Source organism: Colletes latitarsis, chromosome 14 (assembly GCF_051014445.1).
Source record: "Colletes latitarsis isolate SP2378_abdomen chromosome 14, iyColLati1, whole genome shotgun sequence".
Lineage (NCBI taxonomy): Eukaryota > Metazoa > Arthropoda > Insecta > Hymenoptera > Colletidae > Colletes > Colletes latitarsis.
In genome coordinates this window covers 15,222,794-15,243,173 of record NC_135147.1, presented here as the reverse complement: position 1 = coordinate 15,243,173, position 20,380 = coordinate 15,222,794, and the positions used below count along the sequence as shown (strand labels likewise).

The window sequence follows — 20,380 nt, the reverse complement described above, 5'->3', positions numbered from 1 at the left end:
GATGCTGCTATCCCCACCACTCTGTTAGACGTTACAGAAGTTCGTTGTTACTAATGACGACGTTGACGCATTCTAGATCTGGCAACACTGTTCCCGATTCCTGGTATACCGAGAGCTACGTCTGGCATCAGTGTCCCAGGCAGGAAAGCGAGGAGCTGTTTTGTTTGGAAGGGGAGAAATATTCCTTTGTTCCCAGAAACTTCTCAGTAGGATCAAGTTTCGCTTGTACTGCGTAGTAGTTGAATAGCAACAAAAAATGTGACGACATTGACGGTTAACACTAGGTTTACGGACACTCGTTGTGCATATTTTTATTATAATTCACTACGTTGACAATTTCATTAAAATGCAGTTTTTTCTTTTAATTAAAGTACATATCCATATCATTACATCAATTCAATTCAACATAAATTGCTAACAAATAATATTTATGAGTCCTATAACGTTAAGTTTAGAATCTGAATGCATCAAATTGACGTATACCGTAAATCTAGTGTTAAGAAAAATGTATCAGTAACTAAACGAAGCAAATAATGTAATAATAACTGATCATTGATGCAAATATTAATTATTACATATGTGTAATGTAAGAAAAATATTTTGACAAATTTATATTTGCAGCTTTACGCATTAAAAATTATATCGATGAATACTTTCTTTAAGACATTTTAAATGTTTGCATTATCACAGTTAGGTATACAAGTTTCCATTGATTTCTTACGATTCAGCTAAGGAGAGAGAAATTTGTTAATTCGTTATCTGCCATTAAAATATTAAAAATATAATTCAATGATGAATCAATATTACAAGTATTAGGGTTCTTTCATTATAAACAATTTTGCAACATTCTTGTAAGTTTGAAGTATCAATCATCAGTGACCAGAATGGCAGTTAATGTATTAAGAGGATAATTATTATAACATTAGGTTTTTTTATGAGGGAATTTACAAATTTAGAAACATTTTATTATTTAAATTTTTTAAATTTTTACGATTACGTATTATGTGTGTATCGGTATACAGATATTTCTGTTTCCTTAATTAATTACTCGTTGAATTATTGTACAATATTTCAGGTTATCCGGTTATGGAAACATAAATGCGAGCCATAATTTCACATTTATTTAACGACTAACTTAATTTATAAGGTCGGAAATATCGTTATCGTGAAATAGATTGTTCGCTACAAATTTACGTATCGAATGAAATTTCAGCTTTATTAAAATATAAGGTATAGAAAACGTAAAAATATAAATGGTTTATGTAACGTTACGGTACAGTGGAGAAGTACCTTTTCTCAGACTTTTCGAAACGAAATTGCAATTCATTTACTGCCAGTAGAAGACAAAACGGTATATAAAAATATTTTACATTATTTATATAGATAAAAATTCGATACACTGGATGGTACTGTTTTTGAAATTTAACGTATCTACTTTACCTGTATCATAGTCAAGTACAACCTTTAAAGATATGTTAAATATAAGTTTTATTATTATTAAATAGGAAATATAGTTTCAAATAACCTAACAAATTCGAATTATTTAGGAAATAAATTATGGATACAACACACATTACATTGACACACCTTCTTTTACTTAATATCGGAGGACGAAGCAACTTACTGAACCAATAATAATAAAATAATATGATACATAACAGAATATGGTCCACATGTAAAAATATGTGTAAAGAAAATCTGCTCACTGCTTCGGAACCCTGAATGACAAGAAATTTATATCAAAACTTGTAAATTACCTAACATGCTTCCCACAAATGAATTTTATTATGATTAAATTTTGAACAATGTTACTACCATTGGGATTGCTATGAAATACCATATAAATTACTGAATTACAAACATTTCTATTATTCACAATATAATCTGAGCAAAAGTTCGAACCATCTCTATACATGAAAACGGTTAAACAACGTGTTAATGATTTTTTAATTTCTATTCTCCCAAAAAGTAATATTGACCATAAATTTAAGGTTATTTAATTATTTTCTTATATAGTATTCTAACGTTATTCTAGAAAACTTACATGCATTTTGGAGAGGATCAAAAGTTTAGGGTCGAAGGAGTTTATACATAATTTGTAGATTCATAAATTAGGAATTATGTTTCTTTATTAGTTTTTAGGATAAACATGTTAGGTATGGGTATGTTTTATAATGGACACAAGAAAATGAGAAAAGATTAGTTTTTAGAATAAACACGTTAGGTATGGGTGTGTTTTATAATGGACACAAGAAAATGAGTAAAGAACGTCTTTTATTTTTAATAAATCTGAAAAGTAAGTAAAATGGATTACAACAAACATATAGTGACTGTTATTCTGCATAATAAATAGCAGAATTTAAAATTAATGTTCAAACACGATTGTATATTTATTAGCAATAATTTTTTTCATCAAAATATAAATTTATTAAATTAAATACGATAATAGTAGTTATTCCATGAAATGAAACAATGTTAACAAGTTTTTTACAGCCATTAGCAAATTTGCATTATTGTAATGCAAATTTCCCAAGTCACACCACGAGGAGGTTGCTGCAAATGGTGACTCACCCTATCTCCAAACGTGTCCCAACCACCCTTCCTTTGCAAAACAAATGCCACGGTATGTTTCATCGTGGCTTTCCAATCCTTTATTCCAAGAGAAATAAACGATTCAATACTATCATACTAACGCGGAAAAAGAGGTAGAGGTGCTAACCATCCCTCTAAACTCTTTTTAAGCTAAATAACTTAATCTAAACGCCCTATCTAAAAGAAAGTGTGCCCTAACTAACGACAGCTCCTAGATTCGTTGTCAGCTTCCTAAGAACCCTAACACCATTGAGACCATAGGGGGTTTCTGCTTCGTTGGTTTCTTCTTTGTTAACTAAGAGAACGGATTTAGTAAACGTTTCGTCGATATGATGTAGAATAGCTGTCTCAAAATTTGAAGTTAACGAGAACGGAATCGACACGAAATTCTAATAATGAATATACACATGCATAGGTACATTTTCCATATTGTCCAACACGTCGCCACGAGGATCGCGGAAAAGGTGGAAAAATTGTAAATAGTATAAATGCATTAATTTGTATTTATCCAATTTACATGCGAATTTTGCCTATGAAGAAAAAGCAAGAAATATATGCAGTCGCAACTGCGAAAACATAATATTGATACTGCTTCCGTTCCAACGGCAATCGCGAAAAATCCCTAATAGGTTACCAATATTACGCGTACGATCCCCCATCGTATTACCACTAGGGCCGTTAAGGAAACGCAGAAAGAAATCTGTCTAATCGTCGCGTAAATTGGTCGAGTAAAAGCGGTGCACGTCACGAAAACATCAAGAAGAACGATTATTTCTAGACGCAGCACGCAAATCGTATACTTCTTAGCTACGTATCGCTTAGAAAATGAACACCAGTAGTCACGTTTCAAAGCAACGCCCTGAAACGTAGAAAATGGCGGCCATTTTCGTTCAACGTTACGGCTACGAATTAACAATTCTCACCTTACCGAATTGTAGACAGAGGGGAAGAAAAGCAGAAAGGAAACGACGGGCCTTCCAAAATGTACGATGGACCAAAAAAATACACTCGCGACGCGGATGACGCGGATGACGCGGAAAACGCGAAAATTAAATACACCATTTTTACTACGAAACGTATACAGGGAGCCAGCTTGGTCAAAATAACTAATATAATTAATACAGTTAAGAAAAAATCATGCTTAATTCCCCTTATAAAATTGAAAAACCAAACCCAACCAGACCGAAGGGACGACCAAGCTCAACTGAAGTCACGTCGACCGGTCGACAGCGTCGCCGGCGCTGCATCCCCACTTTCGAGCACATTCGTGCTCACTTCGGGCAGCTTCGGAAAATCGAGAAAGAGGGCGAATGTCAGTTTGTCTTTCTCGAATCTCCGCCCTACGAGCTCACGTATGTATGATCTGGCATAGTGTGAGGAAGTGGAATAAGGACACCGAGATCTCTGTCTGGTATACATATATCTCTGGAGGTAGGACGTGTAGTGGCAACGTTGCTGATTTTTCGAAGGCATAAAAACGATCATCATCGTCATTGCAACGACAAAACAACTACCTAGCAACAAATCTTATTAGAAATTACTGATGTACGGAACCATGCATACCGTAGAAAAAATGGCGGAATATGACGATACGTTGACCGCTGCTAAGAAAGTTTTACACATTCATTTTCAAAGAAACGTTTTATTTTCATTTGTCAAATGGATGGAAATATAATTCTGCAATATTTCAGAAACACACATACAACAAATATTTATTTTACAAATTTCACTTTGAAGTTTAGATGTTTTTAAAGTAAAAACAATATTTTGTGGGGGGAAATTTAAATAATGAAAGGAGGTATTGCGATGAAGGAAAATAATTATAAGAGAAGTGATGATATAAATTAAACGTAACGTTTACGGTCTATAAGCGTTCCTGGGTTGTTACTGATCTGTTCGATTTAGACCTTGTCAACACCTCTAGAGGTTACACATACATAACTGCCTCTTGTTCACTGGAATTCGGGAACCGTTACATAGATAAAAACCCGAACGTCCTCTCTGCCCGGAGAGAAAGAGGGGCTTTATGTATACCGTACGGTAGCGATGTACTGGGTATGCGAAATACTTTGAAACGATTTAACGCTTACAATTTGAATTTTGTTGTGTTCTAACTGCAAAATAAGTTAACTATTAAGCCAATAAAATTATAGCAGCTTGTAGAAAATGGAACTTTCAACGACGTTCTTTTATCATATTCCGAGAAGTAATTAAACAAAAAAATCGATACGTCAACCGATAAAAAATGTTATTGAGAATATGAATACCAAACATTACATTCGGTTAAAAGGTTTTCAAGTTATCACGTAGGTACATCAGCGTACCGTGCATACCGTTACGTGGTTCAGAATAACGCCATTTTCTCTGTTATAAATAAATATAGATATTTTTTAAAAATTGTTTCCAAAAGTTCAAGAAATTATTTATGGTAAACAGAGGTCATTTCGACTGAACACACATTTCTTGTAAAAAATTCATAAAAATACCTCTTGTTTTAGGTCCATTAAGGTGTTGTCATCTTTTAAATAAAATAAATGGCGTTACGGTCATTAATAATTCATTAATCGTCAGTTTTAATATGAATGTTGCATTTTTAAACTTGTAATAATATGTCGTGTAAGAATTACCATCGAACGTTCGCGAAATCGGTGGTCCAGTCAAAAGTTAGAATCACGACCGATCAATAATCGGGCCGACTGTAAATCGAAGCTTCTAGAAGCATTTTCGTTATGAAAAAAAAAGAATTGCGACAGATAGTTCCGTTGACGATAATCGAAGCTTCGCGATGTTTCGCGAAATCGCTATTTATGTTTTTTTTTGTCTTGCAATTAAAAACAACCAAGACAGACATAGAAACGCCGATTTTATCTGTTTTCGTTGTTTTAATTGTAAAACAAGGAAAAACAAAATTGCTGCAATATCGCACCGCTCGTCTGTTTTCAGCCTAACTGCATCTGCCAAAAGAGCGTATACAGGGTGTTCAGCCACCCCTGAGAAAAATTTTAATGGTTGATTCTAGAGGCCATTTAAAATAATACGAAAATCAAGAATATTAATTTCTTGAATGAGGCTTCATTAAAAAGTTATTAAGAAATTTAATTAAAATATTACAAATCATTTTGAAAAAATTATTTTCGATTGCAGGGGTCAATTATAATCATTTTTACTCAATAGACATACCCCCGCAATCCTACCTACTTTGTAGAAAAAAATTCAAGTGTGAAATTTTTCGAAAAAATTAAAAAATTTCAAATCGTTCTAGAAAAATTATTTTGGTTGCGGGGCTCAATTACAATCATTTTTGGTGAATACACATACCCCAGAAATTCTACCTACTTTCGAGAAAAAAATTCGAATAGTTACTGAAATTTTTAGACGAAATTAAAAAATTTCAAATCATACTAAAAAAATTACAAAAATACAAGCATATTTGGTGAATAGACATACCCCGAAATCCTATGCACTTTCGAGAAAAAAATTCTTTACCGAAAATCAAAGGCTTTCCTGCGAATCGTTAAAATGTTATAATTCCTGAACGGATTGGAGGATCTTAATTTTCCAAAATGCAAACAACGCGTATTTTAGTGGAGAATATGTAGAAATTCTAACAATATTGAAAAAGTTGTTCCTTGACACCGTAAAATGAAAAAAACCTCATAAAAATGGTCCAATTTTCAAAAAGCCATAACTCTCACGATAGTGAATATATTTCAATGAAACTTTTTTCTGAAGTAGAGCCCATGGGTACCTACAAAAAAGTATTAGACAACTTTTCTGTAGAGCGTCAAACAAATTTATTAAAAATGGAAAACGAATTTTTAAGAAACATCGATAGGGGGTAGGTGCCTAAATTTTTCGACGAAAAAAAATTTCAAATCGTTCTGGAAAAATTATTTTTGGTTGCGGAGCTTAATTACAATAATTTTTGGTCAGTAGACATACCCCCGAAATCCTGTGCATTTTCGAGAAAAAAAATCAGTACGGACGGAACTTTAAACGTTAATAACTTCTTAACGAAGTCTTAATCAACAAATTGGTATTCTTGATTTTCGTTTTATTTTGGCCTCTAGAATCTCCTATTAAAATTTTTCCCAAGGGTGGTCGAACACCCTGTATACATTTGAAATAAACCGGACGTCTGATCGGCAGAGTAGCACATCGGGAGTGTACGATTGAAAGAAACCAGGCACCAGACGCCCCATTGTCGTCAGAAGAGTACAGTCGAAATAAACTGGACACCTATTCGTAAATTCTTGCATTAGGAGTGTAAAATCTGGCAGAGTAATCATACACTTCTTGTAATAATTTTTATCATTTATTCGCATGGGACTCTATTAGTTCGTTGCTAGCTGATCGAAGTTAACAAGGAATATTTGAAATTTGCCTATAGCTGTATCTCAATGTATCTAACGAAATATACGTAGATACATATGTATATACATATTCCTTTGTGTTCCTAGAAAACTTATTGTCTTATATCCAAAAAAATTATTGTGATTTTCCCTGAAATCTTTTCTACAAACCTCTATTTTACTAACGATTCTTTAAGGAAACTGATCGTGACTTTTTCAAAAGATTAAAGTTGTTATTTTGAATTAAAATGTATTATTTTTATGTTATGAATATAATTATAAAGTATAATTATGAATATAATTATAAAGTTTAAAAAACAGTTTTTCAAATAATATGGATCATTCTTGATTAAAATAAGACAAGGGATATTGCGTAATGTTAATAGCTTTAAAAATAAATGGTGAAATAAAACGAAGGATAAATATCTTCGATAAGGAATCGTCTTTACTAACCCACTGGCGAAAGAACGGTTACGCTTATGAATAGTGACAACGCTGCGCGTCGCCGGCGTTACGATATGGCAACATCGCGTTCAGTTCTGTAGCGTGGTTGGGTTCTTATACCTGATATTGCAGCTGCCTACTGTCTGCCTCTTAACAGCTCAACATAAAGTAATCCGACGAATTGTAATGAGTTAGCATTTCTTGTAATTGTTAAACAAAGAAGATAAATAAAGCTGTATACTAAAATTTTCTCATATTATTAAAAAATGGTTATAGAGATCTCTATTCCAAAATGTACATCACACGACCGGTGCAACGTTAATTTCTATTCATTTTCAATTGGTTAATTTTATTAAGTCACCGTTTATTATAATTCCTAAATAAAGAGGACAAATAAGACTGTATTCTCAAATTTTTTTTTAGATTTAACTATTATTCCCTGTTATTAGAAAGTAGCTGTGCGGCAGAGGCTACACAATTTTATAGTTCCTAGCATGTATAATATGTATGTATAGCACACGGTCACTTGGTGTGGAATTGTGGAAAGTCAATGAATTTTCAAAAAGCGCCCAGGTCTGCTTTCGAGAAATGCAAACGACATTAGTCGCGACGACGCATGTCGTTTGTCGACAATTCGAACGGGTGGGCGATGCAAGAGCAAGAATGAGAGGTTCACATTTGCCTTCTTTCTTTACTCCTCAAAATTGTCCAAAGCAGTGATGGATTTTCGTGGGATTTTTCCCTCGCAGGATTCCTTTCTGCGCATGCGTAAGCTGACGTCACAGCTATATGTCGCCCGCTACCATAGATGTATCTTAAGCGCAAAAGGAGGTGCATGCAAGGGACCTGTTGGGAATTCCAACATTTTATTAGGGGACACCTCATTTAGTTTAATATTAGCTTAAATTACTTGATTAGCAATTTGGCAAGTACCTTATGATACAAAGCAAATTGACGTACTATTAAGCCATTAAGCACCGTACTTTGGGACCATACCTGCCCCTTGGGACCGCGGACACAAACCCCTGTACACTTTATTTTGTTCCTTACTGGGATCCAACGGTACCCTAAATTCTAGTTAAGTGTATACGACAATGAGGACTGTAGCGCTCGCTCCAGTGCGCATGATCAGGAAAATCCTACGAAATTCCATCACTGGTCCAAAGTGCTGTGCTCATTTTGAGCAACTTTTTAAGAGTCGAGAAAGAGAGCGAGTATCATTCTGTCTTTCTCACGAAGTGAAATGAGGAGTTTCTGGTGCTCCTGATGAGCAGTTTAATAATACTGATTTCCAGTAGCAAATACGTTTTTGCCAAGTTAATTTTTACAGAAATAATGTATTACAATTTAAAATAAAAAATAGAGATTTCGCGGTCAACTTGGCGATAAGGTACATCCTTACGAATTTTAATAATCTTGAAATATGTTATTAAGGGCATCATTTTGAGAAACAAATTGTTCAGAATGATACCCTAAACGACATACATATGTCAAGCCTTAATGTATAATGTATACCTCATCGATAAGTTGCAAATTTTTTCTGGAAATTTGTTAGATACCTGTATACAATTCTGGACTGTCTCACTTCTTCTTGTGCTTATTTTTATAACTTGGTAACGTTGCGCAAAATGGGCCGAAAAAATACATTGGATGTAAGGTTTACTTGTATACCGGGTTTATGTTAATATTAACAATTCTTCAATGAAAAATATAGAAAACATACTTGGGCCAACTTTAACATAATTTTTTGTAACACCACCTTTCTAGAATTAACGGATATGATTCGTCATAAATATGATAAAAACTTTCTTCCACTTAGCACTTCGATCAAAAAACATATTTGGTGAAAAAATCTTTTCCATTCTATAAGTCTTTTATGATCATTAATTGTTCACAATAAAAATTATAATTTATATAACTGTATATTAAATATTTGTTGGTCTAACTAATGTTAAAAATGTAACGGCTCCGTATAAAAATAAAATAACTTATCAAATATTTCTTTAACATATTGATTGCCAGACTAAAACCTTAAAATGTTTTTTTAGACCAAAACTTTGACTTTAGACAATTGTATACTATACATAATTTGTCTTAAGACTTATTTTCGTAACCTCTCTAAAATTCATGAATCCTATTCAAATTTATTTCCTTTAACATTTCAACTTGAGAATTAATTGTTTTAGTTCCATAATGAAAAATTCTGTTATCTATATGAATGTATATGGATGACGTGGCAGTCAAAGTGTCAATAAATGTACACAACGAGATTAATATTGAATGTATGCTATATTATATTGCTAATAATAAATATAGTTACAATTAAAAACAATCGTGATACTAACGATGGAGAGATATTTCGAAATGAGATATTAAACCCTGAAAGTATTAAAATTATGTTATTTCCAATGATAAACTATGTGTAACTGCTTTTTATAATATTTAATTTATTACTTTTATCATGTGGGTCTCGACTTCCACACAGGCGATAACCTAAAGTAGTCTTGCGTTTTGTAGAAATATATCCTGGAATGTATAAACTCGGTGCATCTAATCGTCCAGTTGACATAAGTTTGTTAAAATCTTCTTCTAATTTATTAACGATTGGACCTAAATGTAAAATTATAAAATTATTATTTAACTATTGGATTTTAAATACTTTATAAATATTCCAAATTACCTTTAAAATGTAATAGAAACTGAATACATGCACCATTGTGTAAAGTTTTAGTTTTTCTACTGTCTATAGATAACATCCATTCAGGAATACCCATAATTTTTCGTACATCCTCTAAAAATTGTGCTCTATAATAAGGAATATATATTGAATTATCATATAATATTGTAAAATTAGTAACAAATTTTATTTAGAAATATGATAAATAGGGTATTGCATATGTACTAACACCACGAAACGAGGTGGTTTTCTTATATTTGCATATTTTACGATGTCATTATCTGGTTCGATATTGGCACACGCAAATCTATTGCGTCCGAAATCTTTATCAAAAATAACAATAGATCTACCCATTGCAGATTCTGATCCACCTAAAGGAAAATTAGAATCTGTAAAAACTTGTCTCTTTAATCCTATATTGATGGGACCTAATCTGCCTGATATATCTCCTACGTAACATCTTAACAGTAAATCAGGTCCACATTCTTGTCTATATAGATCATCCTATGAAATAAAAGTTAAATTATTTCATAGAATTAAAATATTTACTGTGTTAGATATAATTCTAATTAATATTACATTTAAAGGATCAGCCAATTGTGTAAAATAAGGATTCCATATATATCCACCTGCCACACATCTAGTGTCTTTTACTTGCACAGCTGCATCTACACCCACTGGATTTACATATATTGCCCAATTGTGGTTTTTTGTCTATAACAAAATATTTTTAAATATTTATAAATTGATCCCTAAATATGAATTCTGTCAAATGTACTTACAACATTACGATCATGTTTACCAGGGTGTTGCAATTTTACTTCAATTACAGTGTCGCTGCGACTACCATCTCGATATACCAGTTGTAACTACAATTATTAGTTATTATTAAAATCTATTTCTACGTCTTAATATTTTTTAAATCTATAATACCATTCTTATGTAACCATATGCAAAGCCTTGTGGATGATGAAAAGAAGCAATTGCTCGTAACTCATCAGCCTCAGATGGTGCGTATCCTCTTTCTATGGTTGAACATGCCCATCTGAAAGAAAGAGTACTGTAAAATATACACAGAATTCCTCCTAAAATGTTTGATAAAATTTAACTAATGTATTCTTGTAATCGTACATACTACAATACTACAAATATAATAAATCACATGTTCAAAAAACAGTTTTTTAACGACTCAAGAATAAAACATTTGTGTCACTCTGAATTACTTACAAAAATATTAAATATTTTAAATCTAGTAAATTTAAGCCGCATTTTGAATACTCGATATACTACATGTACTTGTGATTGGCAAAGTAATAATAACCAAATAGTCTTTGTTTTATAACAACTTTTCATATTTTAAATATTATTTTACTAATAATTATCACTATTTATCATTATTATAAAAATTTTCTAAACGATACTACTTATTATTTACTTATAAAAGTATTATTTAAAGAATACTTTTATATCGGAGTACAATAATAAATAGATAGTTTATATTGTAATAAATTATTGAGTATGCTGACATCTTTACTTTTTAATACCTTAATAGATTAGTAATTTTTCATATATTTGACAATCATAGAATCTAATATAAGTATCATTATCAATTATATAAATTACAATTACCTTAAATTCTTTTTCTTTTTGTGAATTACTATGCTTCTGCCTAATATACTTTTTGATCCAAACAATGGAAGGATCGTATCATTAAAAGTTGATGTATATTTTTTCCTGTTCTCCAATGTACCAAATTTTCCACTGAGATCACCAACTTCGTATTGATCAGAAGTTCCTTCATTGGGAAGCGGTGTGTTACTCCCATTGACGCTGAATGGATTCCAATGTCCATATAAAGATGTACTTTCGCATGGAAATTCTAAATCTTGTTCTATCGAAGTCTAAAATGTGTAAACTTGTATTACAGGGAATTAAAAAAATATTAATTTCACTATATTTATATTACCATATGTACATGATATCCACTCATTATTCCATTAAGACCATCTAAATTTACTTCTATGTTCGTAACATCATATTCAGTTTGTTGTATGAATTCCAGTTTTCCTCTTAACGAAATATTTTCTCCGTTTCCAAACCAATCTTTTGCTACAGCTTTGCGATTATACACTCTACTAATTCTGAATAAAAATTATAATATTCAGTCCATATTTATATTAGAATTAAACTTCTATTTTTTATCAAATTTACATTGAGCATGCTAGTCTTTCTCCCCTTGCGCGTGGTCCATGGTCATCATATATTACCAAACCTTTTCCTAATATACTATTAGGTCCTGACAAAGATAACATTGTATCCGTAAACAATTTCCGTGTTAAAGTAGATCCGTAGAGTTTTCTACCAGCAATATCAATCGTACCATGTCTTGTTAGATCTCCTGCCCTACATAATGTTATTTCATCCATTGAACAGTATTCAGAATTCGAATCCTGTTCTACCTAAAACATTTGAACAAATAATATTACAAAATAAAAAAAGACGATTGCATTGAGTATTATAAATATTTCGACTAATTTTATTAATCACTATACTTTATATGGGTTATATGGTTCTCCAGCGCTCAAACATCTGCCTGTCCAGTTATAGTAATCTTTACCTGGTGGATTGTCATGAATCATCCATCTAAATATATATACAATTTCAAATATTCGTGTATATCTTTAAAAAAGTTATTATTTTTAATAAACGTACTTGAACATTATACCTATGTAATGCCGAATTGTTTAAAGTATTACCATCTGCATGAATTAAATTTTCAATTATGATGGTAGTGTCCATTTGAGGATAATTTTGTGGTTGACGGAAAATTATTCTTCCAACAATAGGATATCTGTACACTACTTGTGCAGTTAACATTGGCATTTGTCCAGTATTATCTGGCAAGTAAAGATTCACAGTACCACACATCCATGGGACTGCACTCGTGTTATCGGTTTCATTATATCTGAAGAGTGTGAAAACAGTTTATTTCTATAATCGTATAAGCGAAAATGAAAAATATGGAGGGCATTATTACTTGTGAAGAAGAAGGCTTCTGTGCACGACACTGTAACTTCCTGAAAGAGGAAGATATGTGTCCCAATAAATTCCATTAAGTTTCGCACTTCCTGGTAAAATATCATAATGATACGATCCTTCTTTGCGATTTTGAAGTTTTCCAGAAAGATCACCAATAGCATATTGATCTTGAGTTCCAAACCCTGATTTACATAATTGTACTTTAAATTGTAGATTTCATGCTTAAAAAACTTAATACTTGTTAAAAAATACATATATTAACTGTTTACCTGCTGGTGGCACAATTGTTATGTTAATATTACTTGGATTATATACATCTTTAGTTGTTTCACATAATTCGTCAGTTTTACTTAGTGTTTCCGTTACCTTTGGCGGCAACGCATGAATTTTGTATGAATGTATTTTAGTCGCATATCTCAATCTTGTTTCTAAGTCATTGATGGGCGTTAAGGAAATATTAACCCATGTTGGCTCGAACGGAGTTATTTGAGTCAATACTACCTCTCCTTTTATGCCATGAGAACTAATTAAAGTTCTAAGTAATTAAAAGATAAAATAAAATGAAATTAAACATATGTAGAAAATATTTAAAAATATCTATACAGGATGTCCCATGCAACTGGGAAAGCTATATCTCTAAAACTGTTAAAGATGCAAATAAATACCATAAGACAAAATTGAACAGTATCAAATGATGCACAAACTGAATATGATTTTATCCATTGTTATGCATTCTATGCATCGTTATGAATTCTATAATTTTGATCATACTACTCTATAGAATTTTTTAATCTTGGTAAATGAGTATTAAGGTACTTATGCCCTAAACTTCATAGTTCAAGAGTTATAACACATTAAAGTTTACTAAATTTGTTCAGTTTAGCTTTATTCATTTTCGTGGAGATATACTTGTGTATTATTATGCATGTAAACATGAGTCTATGTCTAATATCAATTAATGTAGGATTAACTTTCTTGTTTATTTTCTTATGGAGATATTTGAAAAATAAAGTGTATTACATAAAGTGAATGTTACATTCTGTTCCTAGTGTTCAACACCATATTTGTTTAGAAATACCGAAAATGGCCAAGAAATACATAATAAAAATGTTAAGTAATCTAAAGAAAAAAGTGAAACAATGTTTGGACTACAATGGAAGACCGTATAAATATTTGGTGTATCGTGAATAATGTATAATATTTTTAAAGTATACTAAAATAGTTTAATATGCTTTAAAGTGGTATAATTCTTGAATTATTAGGTTAAGGGGATAAGTACCTTAATATTTTGAATAAAGAAGTGTATCGGTTTTAGAGATACAGCTTATTCCAATTACATGGGGCATCTTATATGGTGTACAATTTTGAAAATCTGAGGTGCATCTTAATAAATGTAAAGAAATGAAAAGTAATGGGAAATTAAAATATTTGTGAAGTCTTACTTGGCTAAAATTGGTTTCCGATGATTAATCTTGCCACAAACTAAAAATGAATCGTCGTGCGTCGGATGAAATATCACTAAGTATAATAGACGGTGAGGGCCAAGCAAATCAGCAGGTAGCAGAGACAATTCGGAATCTCTATACAACGTTTTATACCTTTTCTGATAGTTGGTAGCCACTTTTAGTTTGCCTAAACGTGTATCAACATCGCCGATGGCTTTCCCATTACCAGCATTATTTGGATCAAAGACAGATTGTAGAATGTTGCAACTCGATTTATCTGGATTGCAAGTAAATATTAAAAATTTAATTTGTTCAAAGTAAATCGTCGTTGATTAATGAACGAAATATATTTTATAAAAAACTGAACCTTTACTGATGTCAAAAATGTCAGTTACATAAATCTTCCAGTAATGTTCCGTGTAGTCCACACTTTGCAATTTCTGTTTATTAACGTGATGCAAATCCACGTAAATTATCGTATCGGTGGTGTTAGCACCAACGTGACCACCCAACCAACGGAACCAAATAGTTCCCGCTATAGGTCCGTAGAAATGTGCTTCCGCAAATTTTTCTACATTTTTTTCGAGTACCTTAGGAATTATCGATAAGGAAAGAAGTCTTTTTTAATTTATACTTAAGAAACATGCAAAATTAATTTTCCGTCTCTGAAAAATTACCGTGATCGAGGCGCAAATGGTTCTGTCCGAATATGAATCCTGGAAGAGCAAGCTTTTACCCCATAAACCGTTTTTGCCTGTTAAGCTTATTCCTGAAATTTCTACCGATCCTGTTTCATTTCCAGGCATATCCAGTGGTCCAACAAATTCCGTCAAATCGATGACACTACGAAATTTATAATATCGTTAAAAAAAAAGAAAGTAGAAACAGGTGTTTTAAAATAAAAATGTAAAACATAAATACCTTTCTCCAATGTATCGACGGTTGCATCTATCGTTGACAACGGTATAATCAACAGGGAATTGAGTAACTGACCAAAACCATTGTTGATCCGGATATTGAAGTGTAGCTTGAAGTGAGAATCGAATTCTTACAGATGTTTGCGTTGCTTTCTCGAATCGAATTTCTCCGTGAAGTCCGCCGGAAGAAATATACGCCGCCAGACGTAATGAATGCCCAACGGAAGCTATAAAAACGTAAGTGTACGATACAATATAATATTAGGATATGCAGGATCTAATGTCTGTTATGTAGGATAAATTTTCGTGGCGTCCAAACATAAAATGATTTTTTTTATTTAACATAAAGTAGAATTGTACATTATAAAAATGTATTTATAAATACATACATAGGGGGTGTGCGTGTATATGTGTGTTTTAATGTTTTATTTCGGTACTTGAATTGTACCGAAATTGTCATCAGCGATGATGACTAACAATTAGAACTCTTTTATACGACGATACTTGTATAAGACATATGTCGAAAACTTTGATCTCAGCATAGGTTACGAAAATCACTGTCCGATATTGCTATTAAGTTCATGTGTAGTTACGATCTGTATCGCGTACAAATATTGTCGCGTGAAATGGTTCTAAATGTTATTATTCTGTACATGTGTATGTATATTATAATATAATATTACTTACCGTAAGTTAATAAAATAAACCACCACATCTTTACGTGTTATAGAAGAATATTTAATGCATTTTTTAAAAGCAATGTATCAAGTGGCTAACTTGTATTCTAACCCATGCTATGTCAAGCAGTTACCTTGCAATGAAACCAGTCAAGGTAACGCGGCTTATACTTTCTCATTTCTTCGAACGCTTATGGTGGGAGTCTTTTGTGAAAAAGGAGTTCGTTGACTGTCATATCGAGAAGGAAAGAAATCTGTAATGGTCACAAGAAATAAATCGACACCTAGTTCGTTAACAACGTTTATTAACTCGACATTTGTAAACATAACAATTAGAAGTTTCAACGTATCTCGTATAATTTGAATATGTTTAAACAAATATTCGACGGGAAGACTGACGAAGCTAATGAAAAAACGAGATCAACGATCTGTTATACAGTGATCTTTAGATGACTTTGAGCTTAGGAATTTATAAAAATTTATTAAGAAAATTAGTTTCTGAATGTAAACGGTAAAAACATTTGTTCTAGATTCGACCTTTTGTTTATAATACAATTGTTAATGCTAAATATGTATAATATAATAAACAACTGCCTACGTGTGATGGTGGTTCTCACTCACAAGACTGTAAGATTGTCGATACGTCAGTTAATAGAATTTCTCATACTGAATGAGAACCTAAATGTAATAATACATTTATTTTATTCTAAAATTCAATTTTATTAAAAATGTTTACTTTTTGATTTATAAAGAAATGTAATATTATAATCGAGAAATATTTCGAAAATCTCACAAGGATATTTCAATTTTTTCCTACATGAATTTTTTCTACCTTCGTTTCGAAAAATTCTAACAAATATATTTAAAAAATCTTAGAAAAAATTAAAAGAGGTCTTATTTATTCCATATTCGAGTAGTATAATTTGTAATATTCTTGGAATACACATTTCTTAGAACGGTTAATATTTAAACAAAGTCATTTAAATTGTTTGTTAATATTTTCTTTAATACTAAAACATTCAGTATCAAACGGAAAGTTAGTTAGTGCAGCCGGTTTAAAATACTTTTTAAGGTACATGAAAATTATCTCCTTGGACTATTGTCAATTTTATTGTTCAACTGTAATCAGTAAGCGATACATACACACATACGTACTATACATAAAATAACACACATGATATTATTCTTCCATTAATATTAAATAAAATTGTATGCCTGAACTTTTCTTGCATAATGAAGTCAGTCGTTCAAAATATAGTAAAATAGATTGTAAAAGAAATTAAGACAGGTGTTTTGCATAGATAAACAAATATCATTGTTTAATGGGAATGATTAGTAATATTAGAAAAAGTATGTAAATAGTGTGGCGAAAAATAAAGTTAGTTGAAAGCCGGAATTCTATGACACGGTAAAGCGTAATACAGGGTGTTCGGCCAACCCTGGGAAAAATTTTAATGGGAGATTTTAGGGGCCAAAATGAGACTAAAATCAAGAATACCAATTTGTTGATTGAGGCTTCGTTAAAAAGTTATTAACGTTTAAAGTTCCGCCTGTAGAACGACAATCTGCGAACAGCTGCGTGCGCATGATAGTGGTTCTCATTCAGTATGAGAAATTAACTGACGTATCGACAATCTTACAGTTTTGAGAGTGAGAACCACCATCACACGTACGCAGTTGTTCGCAGATTGCCGTTCTACAGGCGGAAATATAAACGTTAATAACTTTTTAACGAAGCCTCAATCAACAAATGGTATTCTTGATTTTCGTCTTATTTTGACCTCCAGAATCTCCCGTTAAAATTTTTCCCAGGGGTGGCCGAATACCCTGTATAATCTGCTCTATACAGGGTGTTCGACCACCCCTGGGAAAAATTTTAATGGTGGATTCTAGAAGCCAAAATAAGACGAAAATCAAGAATACCAATTTATTAATGGGGACTTCGTTAAAAAGTTATTATCGTTTAAAGTTTCAACTGTATTGAATTTTTTTCTCGAAAACGCACAAGATTTCGGGGGTATGTCTATTCACCAAAAATTATTGTAATTGACCCCCGCAACCGAAAATAATTTTTCCAGAACAATTTGAAATTTTTTTTTTTCGTCGAATTTAGGCACCTAATTAGATTTTTGGTAAGGAATTTTTTTCTCGAAAGTGCGTAGGATTTCGATGGTATATGTAATGACCAAAAATTATTATAATTGACTCCTGCAACCGAAAATAATTTTTCCAGAACGATTCGAAAATTTTTGTTTTCACCGAAAAATTTCAGCACCTACCCAATTTTTTTTCTCGAAAGTGGATAGGATTTCGAAGGTATGTGTATTCATCAAAAGTGATTGTAATTGACCCCCGCAACCGAAAATAATTTTTCCAGAACGATGTGAAATTTTTGAATTTAATTGTTAATAACTCTTTAACGAAGCTTCCATCAACAAATTGGTATTCTTGATTTTCGTCTTGTTTTGGCCTCTAGAATTCTCCGGGGTGGCCGAACACCCTGTATGTATGTATGATCAGGTGAAATTGATAGTTAATAATGCCATACAGGTAAAAAATAGGTTGAAATCATTTAATGGTATTAATATTAGTGTTGAAGAAGTATATAGAACATTACGATAAGTCAGATCGAAGAAAAGAGTCAATGTTAAAAAATCGCTGTTAATAAAACGGTACATGATACTATCAAAAATCTTTAGAGCCAGTTAAAACAAGAATTAGTAAATTAAAAACAAAAATTAAAATTTATCATTATTGTGGGAAAATATATTTAAAAAATGGAATTAAATTAATCTTCACTAATGTAAAAAACTTGTAGAAATTCTGCCCAGTAGAATTCAAGTCATTATTGATGTCAATGGTGGATACACTAAGTATTACAGTTATTTAATGTTTAGTCACATTATTGATCACATTAAAATTACGATTATTGTTTAATTAATGTTCTAATAAAAACTATGTTCAATATGTTTTGTATTTTTTGTATTAATGTAAGACTTTAAAGTATATTAAATACATTTTCAAAAATGTATAAATAGAGACTACAGTTTAAATAAATAAAAATTATAATAAAGGAAAGTACTTGCTCAATTTCGAGGGTTATTGTATTTTAATCAATATATTTATGAAACCATTATTTTGCGTAAATAATTATTATCTTCAATTAAAATGTTATTAATGTGTTGTAATGGGAAGTATTGTAACGTATTCGTCTCTGTTAATTTTGTTTAATAGTCAAAACGTAATGAAGGGACTTCAAACGTATTTTTAAAAATAGTTTGAATTGGCTCATTAACACCGGAAATAGTAAAGTCGATCAAGTTATGTGACTTACTCTACATAATTGACATATTAGTACAGTTACACATAATCAAGTAAATCATTAATTATGTCCTAATAATCTGTTATAAAAAAGGATTTATGCGTATTAGAAATATATTTACCATCAGCAGATAAATAAGTACACTCTACGTAGAAAGTTTCTAGATATAGAACTGCTAAAAATAAATATATTTTTCTTCCTGAGATTGTGAATTCTTTCAGAAATTATTTTTCATAACGGATAATTTTTATAACGATCTCATAACGGTTTCTTAATTTTTTTATATTAATAACATTTAGAGTTTGTATTCCTCTTTCGTTACAGGACTTTCGAGATATAAAAATAACGATAACGTTTAATTAATCACTCAAAATTCGTTTATATTTTTTAAACAATGAATAAGTACTACTTCGTTGTTATCTTAGATCTATGAATGTGGGTTCAATTTAATATATAAAATGTCTAACCTTCAAATGTTATTTGTATTGTAGCAAAACAATTTCCTTCCGCTGAATCTTAAAATTGGGAAGAATGCATTAACGACGATGTGTTGAAAGTCGTGACTAATTACTCGAACATATGTAATAATTTAACTATAGATCTAAAATTCCTTGATATCTTCTGCTCTCAGGTATCGGACAGTTATTTATGGAAACCAAGCGCTTTAGGCATTGGTGCAGAAATCGGAAATCCTTGTTAGAATAAGCATTGAAAATGTGTTACAATCGTATTGTATTAATATTTAGCAATTACTTGTTTCGATATTGCTTTAGTTTTAAGGTGTAATTGCGTAATACGCTCTTGTAAATTTATAATTTTTAAAAAAATGTGTTTGGATATATACCGAATGTAATGGAGTAGCTTTTTCAAATAACATTGCAGAACAAATTTTAAACTACAATTTGTATTCTTTAT

General features: G+C 31.4%; 1 protein-coding gene across 2 annotated transcripts; it reads right to left on the bottom strand.

Moving 5' to 3' along the window:
• Nucleotides 1-9,056: 9,056 nt before the first annotated feature.
• Nucleotides 9,057-16,275, bottom strand: Rsod (Related to Sod). Of its 2 annotated transcripts, XM_076781350.1 has the most exons (20): nt 16,154-16,275; nt 15,471-15,693; nt 15,227-15,392; nt 14,917-15,139; nt 14,547-14,826; nt 13,374-13,639; nt 13,103-13,286; nt 12,791-13,030; nt 12,618-12,708; nt 12,446-12,524; nt 12,277-12,361; nt 12,032-12,206; nt 11,695-11,966; nt 10,999-11,110; nt 10,848-10,934; nt 10,645-10,779; nt 10,295-10,569; nt 10,069-10,193; nt 9,843-9,998; nt 9,057-9,767 (listed from the first exon to the last, which is right to left on the bottom strand). In XM_076781350.1, the coding sequence occupies exons 1-20, from the start codon at nt 16,179-16,181 to the stop codon at nt 9,676-9,678; spliced, it is 3,294 nt and encodes a 1,097-aa protein (XP_076637465.1). In that variant the 5' UTR covers nt 16,182-16,275; the 3' UTR covers nt 9,057-9,675. The 2 variants fall into 2 exon arrangements, with proteins under 2 accessions (XP_076637465.1, XP_076637464.1); XM_076781349.1 differs by having other exon boundaries at nt 12,277-12,524.
• Nucleotides 16,276-20,380: the final 4,105 nt, after the last annotated feature.